We start from the raw sequence: 11,678 nt of genomic DNA on the forward strand, positions 1-11,678 counted from the left end.
AACCTTTTTAAAATTTACCTAATGAAAAGAGAGGGCTGCCTTCAAATGGCTCGGGGGTCAGATAACTCCATGCCCTCCAACTTTTCTCCAGTGAAAATAGTGACCATATCTTATCATATGTTCCAACATTTCTCTGATGAAAATAGTGATATCCTAAGGAAAAGCTGTGGGTTAAACCACAGAGCCTAGGACTTGCCAATCAGAAGGTCAGCGGTACGAATCCCCACGACGGGGTGAGCTCCTGTTGCTTGGTCCTGCCAACCTAGCAGTTCGAAAGCACATCAAAGTGCAAGTAGATAAATAGGTACCACTCCGGCGGGAAGGTAAACGGCGTTTCCATGCGCTGCTCTGGTTTGCCAGAAGCGGCTTAGTCATGCTGGCCACATGACCCGGGCTGTACGCCAGCTCCCTTGGCCAATAAAGCGAGATGAGCGCCGCAACCCCAGAGTCCGCCACGACTGGACCTGCTGGTCAGGGGTCCCTTTACCTTTACCTAAGGAAAAGCAGGACATTCTGGGATCAAATAAGAAACCAGGACAGCATCTGTAAATCCGAGAGTGCCCCTGGAAAATAGGGACATTTGGAGGGTCTGTGATGGTTTCTAAACCAGGTACCTCTATCAAGAATGAAGGAGGAATTCACAGTGATAGAAACCAACCATCTTTTGAAAATGTTGTGGCATGCGCTGATCTGGCTGTACACCATCTGCTGAATTGTCATGTATGCACATTTTGTCATATCATGAATGCTGTGTGAATCAACACACAAGTGTGACAACACAAAACAACCACAGTGCAAAAAGTGTATCAATTCAGACATGCCAGTAAAGAACCAGGCCATCATATTAGCATCACTTCTGCTTTATTTTTCATTAAATACTATGAGTGGCCATGATATTTATGTAGAATCCAGTGCTTACATCATAGCTGTCAACGTTTCCCTTTTTTAAAGGGAATAGGATAGGATTCCTCGCAAGAAAGGGGGAAAGTTGACAGCTATGGCTTAGATGAGTATCTTCCTGCGTTGGAAATATATATCTATTTAATGCATTCATTCATTCATGATTCGTTCAACTAACTTGAAAAGTCAAGCCTTCGGAGCATCAAGTGCAAAATAGCTGGAAATTCTTCTCGAAGAATTTCACAGCACCCTCTGCTATCGATTTTTTAAATGCATCAGTTGGTGATACTGTCACTTTAATACTTTATTTGCCTCCAATTGGTTGAAAGATTGGAACATTCCTGCATGTCGAAGGAAAGCCTCGCCACGCGATTGGCTGCGCTGGACGCAGCAGGATACTTCCTGGAATGTCTGCAACCCAACGTTCCTCCAGGTCTGTTTCACTGGAAAAGTGGTGGTCGTGATCCTCTTTTATTCGAAATGTAATTAATAGACTCGGAATGGTTGGTAAAGAGAATGTGGGAGTTTAATAAGCTCTCCTGTACTTTGCGTACGGCAGGGAAAAATATCGGTGCATGTTGCAGGGCTGGTTGAATCCATGTTCCGTGGGGGAGGCGGGAGGCGGTTGGGGAACTGCTTACCAGTATATTTACTTACTTACAATCATATAATCATGGAATTGTAGAGTTGAAAGGGACCTTGAGGGTCGTGGAGTTTTTAACTTATTTTCCTCCCGTTTGAATATCAATCACGGTATCAGCCGATCGATCTTTGCGTAAGCCAGAAGGGAAACCTACAGCAAAAATAAATAGCCAGGAGATCAGTTTTGCATGTGTTGATCAGATCGGTGGTTGAAGATCTGCAAAAAAGCAAGGTGTCTTTTCCTTCCAGGCGTGTGTGAACTGTAACGCGAGCAAGGATGCTATACCCGTTTTCTTGAAGCCAGTCTTCTACACATGCCAAAGAAGTCTTTCGTGTACGGTGCTCAAAACAGGTAATAAAGATCAGTGTGGACCCTTTAAACTGATACCAGGGCGGGCTGATAATTTGCATAGAATATTCACATCCATAGCAATAACAGCAGCTATAGTGCGTTAAGTGTTGCTGGAATTTGCGCATGAGCAGGCACAGAAATGGAAGGGAATTGTTGACATTCTACTTGTTCATTGAATGGCACTCTTCAAATCATGTTATTAGCTGTAAATCTTGGAGTGTGTAAAAGAGGGTGATCTTCTGCTCCTGTTCAAAGATTGTAATCAGTTGAAGCTCTTATAAAGTTAAAGGTTAAAAATATTGTGGCGTCAGGATGGGGTTCTTTTACAAACTAAAAACAACACCTCCAGAAAGTATTGGCATTTCTGTCTGTCGAGATTTTTTAAAAATGCGACTAGGGCAATTGATCTGATGTTAATCTATTTCAAAAATCAAAATGCCATGAATGCAAAATCCAAAATCTGTGGCTGGAACTAAGCAAAATAGCATATTTTTCTCACATTTGATGGATATTTTCATAACTGCCTTTCTGTTTATAAATTGGTCTTGCCTACTTTCTATAGGGACGTGGGTGGTGCTGTGGGTTAAACCACAGAGCCTAGGACTTGCCAATCAGGTGTTTGGCGGTTCAAATCCCCGCGATGGGGTGAGCTCCCATCGCTCAGTTCCTGCTCCTGCCAATCTAGCAGTTCGAAAGCAGTCAAAGTGCAAGTAGATAAATAGATACCGCTCTGGCAGGAAGGTAAACGGCGTTTCCGTGCGCTGCTCTGGTTTGCCAGAAGCGGCTTAGTCATGCTGGCCACATGACCCGGAAGCTGCACGCCGGCTCCCTCGGCCAATAAAGCGAGATGAGCGCCGCAACCCCAGAGTCGGTCACTCTTTATCTTTACCTTTACCTTTACTTTCTATATCATGTGGATAACCTGTACCTTCCCCCACCCCCAAATGTTGCTGGTCTACAGCTCCCAGCATTTTCTGATGACTGACCAAGATGGCTGGGGCAGAAACAATATCTGAAAGTCCACAGGTTGGCCACCTGTTCTTTCATATCAACTGACATATACCAGATTTCTTAAAAAATCATTCTTGGCATTCTGTGCAAAATTGTTGATTTGCGGAATTTTTCACACAGAATGACAGGGGGAAAGAGTAATACAAAACATCTTGAAATCGATAAAATTCCAGTCTAATTCTGGAAGCTAGGAATAGCAGCTGCGTTTGTGTCTACATGGTGGAACTTCTGATTTTTGGACACATTTGAAACATGGCTTTCTGTGTCCTTAGAGGAAGTCACAAAATAACAGTGCCTCTGTTCAAGGTTAAAATAACAAGGTTTTATTATTATCTACTGCAGTCAGCACCTTTTTCGTTTGTTCTGTTTGCTGGATATTAAGAAATAATAATAATAATAATAATAATTGTTTACTCAAGATACTGGAAATCAAAAGCCATTCAAAATGACGACAGAAACATTGGTGAAGGATATTAAACCAGGCTTGAAAAACCTCAATCTTATATTCATTGTTCTGGAAACAGGTGAGTGCTCTGCGGATGACAACAGCTAACATGCTTTAAAAACCTATTGCCGTATAGCTGAGAGGTCCGTCTGCTTCCTTGTTTCACAGAATCATATTAAAAGACATAGAACCATCACATTATTTTATTCTATTAATTATGGGCTGCACATGGACTTCCTTCTATCAGTAGCCAATGAAAGGTGACATTGCATGATCACTATTAGTATTTCTGAATAGGATTCTTTGAAATGCAGACGCAGACTGGATTCCTGTCAGGCTGAGTGTAGCTTATGGAAGAATCTAAGGATCTTTTACTCTTGCCTTTAAAAAAAAACACTTGTGCTTTTAGCACAGTGTTTTTATCTGGATTCAGAAAAGTGTTGTGCTATATAGAGTGTTGTGGGTTTCTTGGACTGTCATCTCGTACTGATGCACCCTGTTGCAAGTCAGAATATTGTCACCTCAATTATATAGCGTTCATTGCAAATTCATATCACTTGCATTGTCAATAATACTCCTAGGTTCCTTTCTTGTTAATGCCGTACAATTTGAGGGTGCCCTTTCCTCTCCCCCTTTCCAGGAGTGTTTCATTTTCTTCTTCTTCTGGCGATAAAGAGGTGTGCTCTGCAAATGTTTCCATGGGGTGGGATTGGCACGGAACACTCACTGCTTCTCAGCCTGTACTTCTGGCCTGAAAGCAGAAACACCCTTTTAGCTGCCTTGAATTTTGGTCACCGTGAATTTTGCTAACCATTCCTACCAGAATGTCCCAGAAACTCCAGCGGGTGCAGAATGCTGCAGCGAGGCTCCTCACGGGGTCTCTGCCATGGGAGCATATTCACCCAGTGCTTTTCCAGCTGCACTGGCTCCCGGTGGAGTACGGGGTCAGATTTAAGGTGCTGGTTTTGACCTCTAAAGCCCTTCACGGCCTAGGACCCTCGTACCTACGGGACCGCCTCTCCCGGTATGCCCCACGGAGGACCTTACGTTCCATAAATAGCAACACCCTAGTGGTCCTGGGCCCTAAGGAAGTTAGATTAGCTTCAACCAGAGCCCAGGGCCTTTTCACCACTGGCGGAACGCTCTGCCTCATGAGACCAGGGCCCTGCAGGATCTGATTTTTTTCCGCAGGGCCTGTAAGACAGAGTTGTTCCGCCTGGCCTTTGGCTTGGAGCCAATTTGATTCCTTCCCCCTCTTTCTATTTTCTTTTCTCCTCCTGTGATGAGGCTGCATTTTAATATTGTATTTTAATCTTGTTTTTAAGTTGTATTCATTCAACTTGTTTTTATTATTGGTTGTTGGCCGCCCTGAGCCCGGCCTTGGCTGGGGAGGGCGGTGTATAAATAAAATTTACTATTATCATTATTGCCACCAGGCCGGGTTACCAAGACCAAGGATGGCCATGAAGTGCGGACATGTAAAGTAGCCGACAAAACTGGCAGCATAAACATCTCTGTGTGGGACGATGTTGGCAACCTCATCCAGCCAGGAGACATCATCCGACTCACCAAAGGGTATGGACAACCTTTCCAATAGGAGTGCGATAGGAGAAAGTGGGGGAAATTGGATGTTCCTTTATCCAAGTGGAGCTTTAGCCTCAGCCCCAGAAGCAACAGGTGGTTGGGCCCATTTTAGGCTTTTTCAGGTATACGCTTACAATCACATAGCATAATAATAATAATAATTATTATTATTTATATTCCAGGTGGGGGCAGCTCACCTGCTTAATCTTTCTGTTCACATTCTTAGCCCTTATCTTCCTTGCACAAGACACATCCCACAATATATTTATTTATTTATTTATTTATTTATTTATTTATTTATTTATACCCTGCCGATCTGGTTGGGTTTCCCCAGCCACTCTGTGCAGCTCCCAACAGAACATAAAAAACTTCCCTAAACAGGGCTTGCCTTCAGATGTCTTCTAAAAGTCAGATAGTTATTTATTTCCTTGACATCTGATGGGAGAGCGTTCCACAGGGCGGGCGCCGCTACTGAGAAGGCCCTCTGCCTGGTTCCCTGTAACCTCACTTTTCACAGTGAGGGAACTGCTAGAAAGCCCTTGGAGCTGGACCTCTGGGCTGAACGATGGGGGTGGAGACGCTCCTTCAGATATACTGGGCCAAGGCCATTTAGGGCTTTAAATGTCAGCACCAACACTTTGAGAGGGATGTTGTGCTGTTCCTAACTATGGGTCTCTCTCTCCTAGGTATGCATCTGTTTTCAAAGGCTGCCTGACCTTGTACACTGGACGTGGAGGAGACTTGCAGAAAGTTGGAGAGTAAGGCCTGTATTTGGCTTTTGCCAATGTTGCTTTTTTGGAATTGGAGGTTTGGTACATGGTTGGTTTTTTGAAGTTCAGACACACAGCCAGATTTCCACCAAAGGATAGTATTTGCTCCAGGGGCTATCACCACCATAAGTCAAGGAGGCAGCTTCCAAGAGAGAAAAGACTGGTGACTATTTTGCATGCTGACTGCAATAATATTTATACAATAATAAATAATAATAATAAACAGTTCAGGCTACAGTTGGCAAATGTATTGAACATTGAGGGGCATTGCTTGCATAAGAATCTCTCCCCCCTGCCCTCCATAAAGGTAAAGGGACCCCTGACCATTAGGTCCAGTCGTGACCGACTCTGGGGTTGCGGCGCTCATCTCGCTTTATTGGCCGAGGGAGCCGGTGTCCAGCTTCCGGGTCATGTGGCCAGCATGACTAAGCCGCTTCTGGCGAACCAGAGCAGCACACGGAAACACCGTTTACCTTCCCGCCAGAGCGGTACCTATTTATCTACTTGCACTGGCATGCTTTCGAACTGCTAGGTTGGCAGGAGCAGGGACCGAGCAACGGGAGCTCACCCCGTCGCGGGGAATCAAACTGCCAACCTTCTGATCGGCAAGTCCTAGGCTCTGTGGTTTAACCCACAGCGCCACCCGCGTCCCGTCTGCCCTCCATAACTGTACTACAAATGCTCATTATTTTTTAATTAACTCTGTAGGATAAATACCCCTCTGTGCATTTCAAAGGACATCCACTAATCTGTAATCTAAGGAAAATGCCACATCCTTCCTACCTCCCTTACAAATGATTCCCATTTTCCCCCCTAGGATGTTTCTATGAAAAGACCCACCATTCCTGAGCTTTTATGCTCGAGTAATTATATGAGTAGGACACGGGTGGCGCTGTGGGTTAAACCACTGAGCCTAGGGCTTGCCGATCAGAAGGTCGGCGGTTCGAATCCCCGCAACAGGATGAGCTCCCGTAGTTCGGTCCCTGCTCCTGCCAACCTAGCAGTTCGAAAGCATGTCAAAGTGCAAGTAGATAAATAGGTACCACTCCAGCAGGAAAGTAAACAGCGTTTCCGTGCGCTACTCTGGTTCTCCAGAAGCGTCTTAGTCATGCTGGCCACATGACCCGGAAGCTGTACGCCGGCTCCCTCGGCCATTAAAGTGAGATGAGCACCGCAACCCTAGAGTCGGCCGCGACTGGACCTAATTGTCAGGGGTCCCTTTACCTTTTTAATTATATGAGTAATATTGGTTGGGGTTGATAGTGGCTTGTAGTTGGGATCTTCAGGTTGTTCCCACGTGCTGCTGCCTTTAACGGAAACTCTCTTGAGTGAACTTGCACAGCTGCTGCTACCCATTTCTGAAATTGATTTTCTTCTTCTTTTCAATAGTATGGACATTAGATTACCCATAGCCTGGAAAAAAAATATGCATGTTGTCAGGTTTTGATTTTGACAGCTTGAGATTTTATTTTACCTTCCCTCCTGCAGCCCTGGCTTCCCCGCTCTTATAAAAGTATAAACTTCAAAGTATAAACTTCAAAGGATATTGTCAAAATTTGGGTTTGTTAATGTCTGGCATTAATCTAGGGCCAGGCCTAAATTATTACTGCTAATTGGCATGTGGTTACCATCCCTCACTGCCCATGTAGAGCTGCATACATGTAGGAAGAGGAGAATAATAATATTATAATAATTTATTATTTATACCCTGCCCATCTGGCTGGGTTCCCCAGCTACTCTGGACAGACATTTGTCAGTGGACTGACAGCTGCGTTTTATCTGCTGCCCCTCCTGTTCCAGGTTTTGTATGGTTTACTCAGAAGTGCCAAATTTCAGTGAGCCAAACCCAGAATATGTCGCCCAGCAGTCGCAAAACAAAAATGTGAGTATCAGGATTCTTAACTAACGCTGGGGGATGAAATGAATTTTGAAGGAAGGGCTTCCTGACCCAATCAGAAGGGGTGTTTATGCCTCCCTTTACCGCAGGGAAATGCATCACTCCAAATTCTCGCGACCACCCTACACTCAGTGCAGCTCTCCTCTATACCCCAGTGCTTATTTTTATATTGTATTTTGCTACAGGCAGCTGTTGCATTTCCTTGCCCTGAGAAAATGGAAGCTACGGTGGGTGTTAAGGATTATACACCTTAATCTTTCAGGAAGCAAGCCCGTAAGGTCTCAGGTGCAGAACCTGGGAGGATTCTTGTATCTTAAGAGAAGAGTGGAAAGCACAAATTTTACCCATCACAGTGAGGGGGTGAAGCTGCAAAGAGGAGGGTTTTTCCATTTGGTTTAACTCTTAATGGTACAGGGAGGTCTTCTCAGTTATGGATTTGGCAGTTCTTCTGGATTGCCTTACTGGCTCTGACTCGAGAGTGAGTTATGATGACTGGGATGGAATCGACTTCCTTAGCATGTAGATGTGCTCCCCCTCTCTCTAGGGTGCTTTGCCTAGATGAGTGTGGACACATTGCAAGTCTTTTGGGGAGATGGTAACCGCTCTAGCCCTGATCCCTCCTCCAATAACCTCTTGTTTTCTGCACAATTGACTTATAAAACATTTTTCTCTTCCTTCTATATATATTCATCTCAGGCTGTGTACACATCATATGTTCAAAGCACATGCACCCAACCCTCAAGAATATTGTAGTTTAAGGGTGCTGTGAGAGGTAAACTACAGTTACCAGGATTCCTTGGGGGAAGTCATGTACTTTAAATATATGGTGTGTACACAGCTGTAGTTAGGTTTGATTTCAGCATACTTCTGTAAACCTTCCCCCGCCCCTCCTCTGCCCATGGCTGTTGTATCTGTGGAACTTCTGTATATGTCAAAAAAATTCAGTAGACTTTTGCTTTCTTTGACAGACACAGAATGACAACGCAGCGCCCACAGCCTCCCAAACCACACCAGGGCCTTCCACGTCATCAGCAGGTAGGCAGCGAATGATCTTGCACTTCCTAGTACCATTGAGCGAAACGGATACCTGCAGGTGAGAGAAGCACAAGTCGTGCGTGTCAGGATTTTGTGCCTCGTGGTATTATTTAGCCTGGAAACGGCCAACATCTGACTCACGGCCTATCTAAGGGTCAAATTGGACATGGCAATGGGTTGTACCCAATGTGATATTACATGAATGTTCTGTCAGCGCAAAGATTTATGCTTCTGCAATGGAATGTTATCCCCTTCTCTCCCTGCCCCCAAATTGTGCCTCCTAAATCTGTCCTAGGGGTTACTCAAACCCTCTGGGGCAAATTTGATGAGGGTGCACGGCACGCACAATGGAACGTGGCCAGGGTGGGGAGCCACACTGCATAGACGAAACCCTTGCGCTGACAGGTTTCGGCAGTTGAATACTGCCCATTAAATAAATCTTTTTGTTTAATGTACAGTTTTGGGTTTTTAAAATTCAAATAGTATCAATGGAGTGGGGGGCAGTTGCTAATAATTGCTGGAATTACAGCAAGCTGTGGAGGGGGGGATTTAACTCTTTCCTATTGCATCCCTAAGGAAAATCCTTTGAAGCTAGTACTCTTTTCTTTTTAAATTGGCAACTGGTAATTTTAAATTAAAACCCAAACTAGGTACATTATTTGTTTATTGAATCAGTTACTTATTTATTGGATCAGACCTACAGCTTCTAAAAACAGCATCTGTCAGCAGAAACGTTCTGACCGTATATTCTATCACAGTGTTGCACAAAGGCTTCCCTTCTCTAAAATGAAATAAATACTTCGCTCTTTCTCTCCCTCCTGTAAAGCTAGCAGTGAGAGCTGATCTATATAGCGTTGTGTATTCCACACACTTGAATGCATCTGGCATTCAACTGAAAACGCCACATTTCCCATCTGCTAGCTACTTTAGTTCCTAAAAGAACAAGTAGAAGACTCTTTTTACTATATCCCAGCAGGAATACCAATGGATTTGTTGGCTGCATCTCTGTGGGTTCCAGTAAGGTTTTTCTGTTCTCCTTATCCTGGGAGCCAGCGTGGTGTAGTGGTTAAGAGCAGTGGACTCGTAATCTGGTGAACCAGGTTCGATTCCCCGCTCCTCCAGATGCAGCTGCTGGGTGACCTTGGGCTGGTCACACTTCTCTGAAGTCTCTCAGCCTCACTCACCTCACAGAGTGTTTGTTGTGGGGGAGGAAGGGAAAGGAGAATGTTAGCAGCTTTGAGACTCCTTAGGGTAGTGATAAAGCGGGATATCAAATCCAAACTCTTCTTCTTTTCCCCCCCTCCCCTCCCTTTCTTTTAGTCACTGACAACCAGAATGGCAACGGGTTGATCACCACTGGATCTGGCAGCTCCACCCACACACCTAGTGCCCCCTCTCACCCCACCAGCGGCCGCATCACCCGGAGCCAGCCCAACCACCAGAGCGGAAGCTCGTCAGGGTCGTCCTCTAACCCAGTCAGCAATGGCAAAGAGACACGGCGAAGCAGCAAGAGATAACAAGCACAGGATTTGGGGTTGCTTTTCTGTCCCTTCCCTCCACTGCCTGCTGTGTTAACCTTTGCCTCCTGCTGATCAGCTTTGAGGCAGAGCGGCTGACACCGAAAAGAGACGAGTGGCCAAGCTATGGATGCAGAGACTCTGAATTGTACGACACCAATTTGTATTTTAGCCACTGAAATCTCCCTTTTAACATGCGATGCCAAGTACCGGGTGAGGGTCTTGAGTGCGTTTATGCTGATAATCCCAGGTCAAACTTGTTCTTTTCAGGATTCCTTGCAGGAAATTAACATGTCTGCCTGACCGCCTTTTAACCTGATTCCGTTTCATTGCTCCCTTCTAACTTCCCAGATGACATGTTCCTGTGCCACAGGCGCATGCGTCCTTGATTTTAACCCCCTTCTAAAAAACAAAGTCTAGAACCCTTAAAAGAGGGGTTTGAAAGATGTGATCCTTCAAGGGCTGTTGGAGTCTAATTCCCATCAGTCCCAGCCAGTATGGCCAATGGTTGAGATGATAGGAGTTGTCCATCAACATCTGAAAGTCCACAGGTTCCCCATCTCTGGTTTAAAACTATTTATTGTGGACTTGTGACGAAATCTATGAAACAACTCTAGACCGAGTGGCTTTGTTAATTATTATTGTGGGCTAAATGACAGGTTGTGTTTCAGTTTCCATAAGGTTCTTGAGTTTCATGAGATGTTTTGTAAGGAGGAGGTGTACCCAGACAAACAAAACAGAATTTATGCCGCTTTTTCCGAGCCAAACTGAGTGACTATCCAGAACCGGCCAGTGAGATGGCACTGTTGCTGTATCCCCCAAACATATTCTTGATTGATATTGTAGCTCACAGCATCCTGTAGCTAGGTTTCTGTAGATATAATGATGGTGTTAGATTTAGATGTGTGGCTAAATTGAGAAGCTTTTAAACAACAACAACAAAAACCTCAAAAAAACACACACATGCCCAAATCTAAATTATGAAAAATGAGGATTCGGTTATATTTTAATTTCTATTATTGTGCAGAAAACTTTAAATAGATTTGTGTTTTTATTCCAGCGTATCTCAGCATGGTTGGCATCAAAGGCTGGCAGTGTTGGGCATATTTTCTGAGGCCTGTCTGGCTCACAAGCCAGTGCTGCCAGCTTGGTTCTCATTTGGTAGAAGGCCCAGCCAGGGTCAAAGATGTAAGGTGTGTTTGCCTCTAAACTGGTCCAGACCCTGTGTGAAGTAAGAAAGCTACTCAGACTACCCCCTGTAACCTCTTTTGGGGTTAATCATTGCTGTTCTCTATGTCCTTGTTCCTCTCTCCTAACATTTAAGGGGCCTATTAGGTTCAAGGGCTCCAGAAAGCTATTGATTGCTCTGGTTTCAGTTAGCTAAAAGGAATCTGCAGAATAGTCTGCTTTGTAAATGGAACGGTAAAAGTTTTGAAAGGAAGATAAGATGGCATTTAAACACTACAAAATCGTTTTGCCAAACTTAAAACAATTTCTCGAAAGCCAATAAAATGTTCAGAAGAAA

The 11,678-nt window shown here is 44.5% G+C and overlaps 1 protein-coding gene across 3 annotated transcripts; it reads left to right on the forward strand.

Moving 5' to 3' along the window:
- The first annotated feature begins 1,229 nt into the window (after nucleotides 1-1,229).
- On the forward strand, nucleotides 1,230-11,678 carry NABP2 (nucleic acid binding protein 2). Of its 3 annotated transcripts, none has more exons than XM_083599517.1 (8): nucleotides 1,230-1,333; nucleotides 1,792-1,894; nucleotides 3,325-3,429; nucleotides 4,787-4,925; nucleotides 5,621-5,692; nucleotides 7,505-7,586; nucleotides 8,570-8,636; nucleotides 9,957-11,678. In XM_083599517.1, the coding sequence occupies exons 3-8, from the start codon at nucleotides 3,351-3,353 to the stop codon at nucleotides 10,151-10,153; spliced, it is 636 nt and encodes a 211-aa protein (XP_083455643.1). In that variant the 5' UTR covers nucleotides 1,230-1,333; nucleotides 1,792-1,894; nucleotides 3,325-3,350; the 3' UTR covers nucleotides 10,154-11,678. The 3 variants fall into 3 exon arrangements, with proteins under 3 accessions (XP_083455643.1, XP_083455642.1, XP_083455644.1); XM_083599516.1 differs by having other exon boundaries at nucleotides 1,270-1,407; XM_083599518.1 differs by having other exon boundaries at nucleotides 1,275-1,382.

The sequence above is a fragment of the Podarcis filfolensis genome (genome assembly GCF_964270895.1).
Source record: "Podarcis filfolensis genome assembly, chromosome: 2".
NCBI lineage: Eukaryota > Metazoa > Chordata > Lepidosauria > Squamata > Lacertidae > Podarcis > Podarcis filfolensis.

Bases quoted from the DNA above. Each gene is read 5' to 3' on its own strand.
- NABP2 (XM_083599517.1), top strand. From the start codon at position 3,351: ATGACGACAGAAACATTGGTGAAGGATATTAAACCAGGCTTGAAAAAC. The intron at 7,587-8,569 runs GTGAGTATCAGG...TTTCTTTGACAG, and splicing joins AGCAGTCGCAAAACAAAAAT to ACACAGAATGACAACGCAGC. The intron at 8,637-9,956 runs GTAGGCAGCGAA...CCTTTCTTTTAG, and splicing joins GCCTTCCACGTCATCAGCAG to TCACTGACAACCAGAATGGC.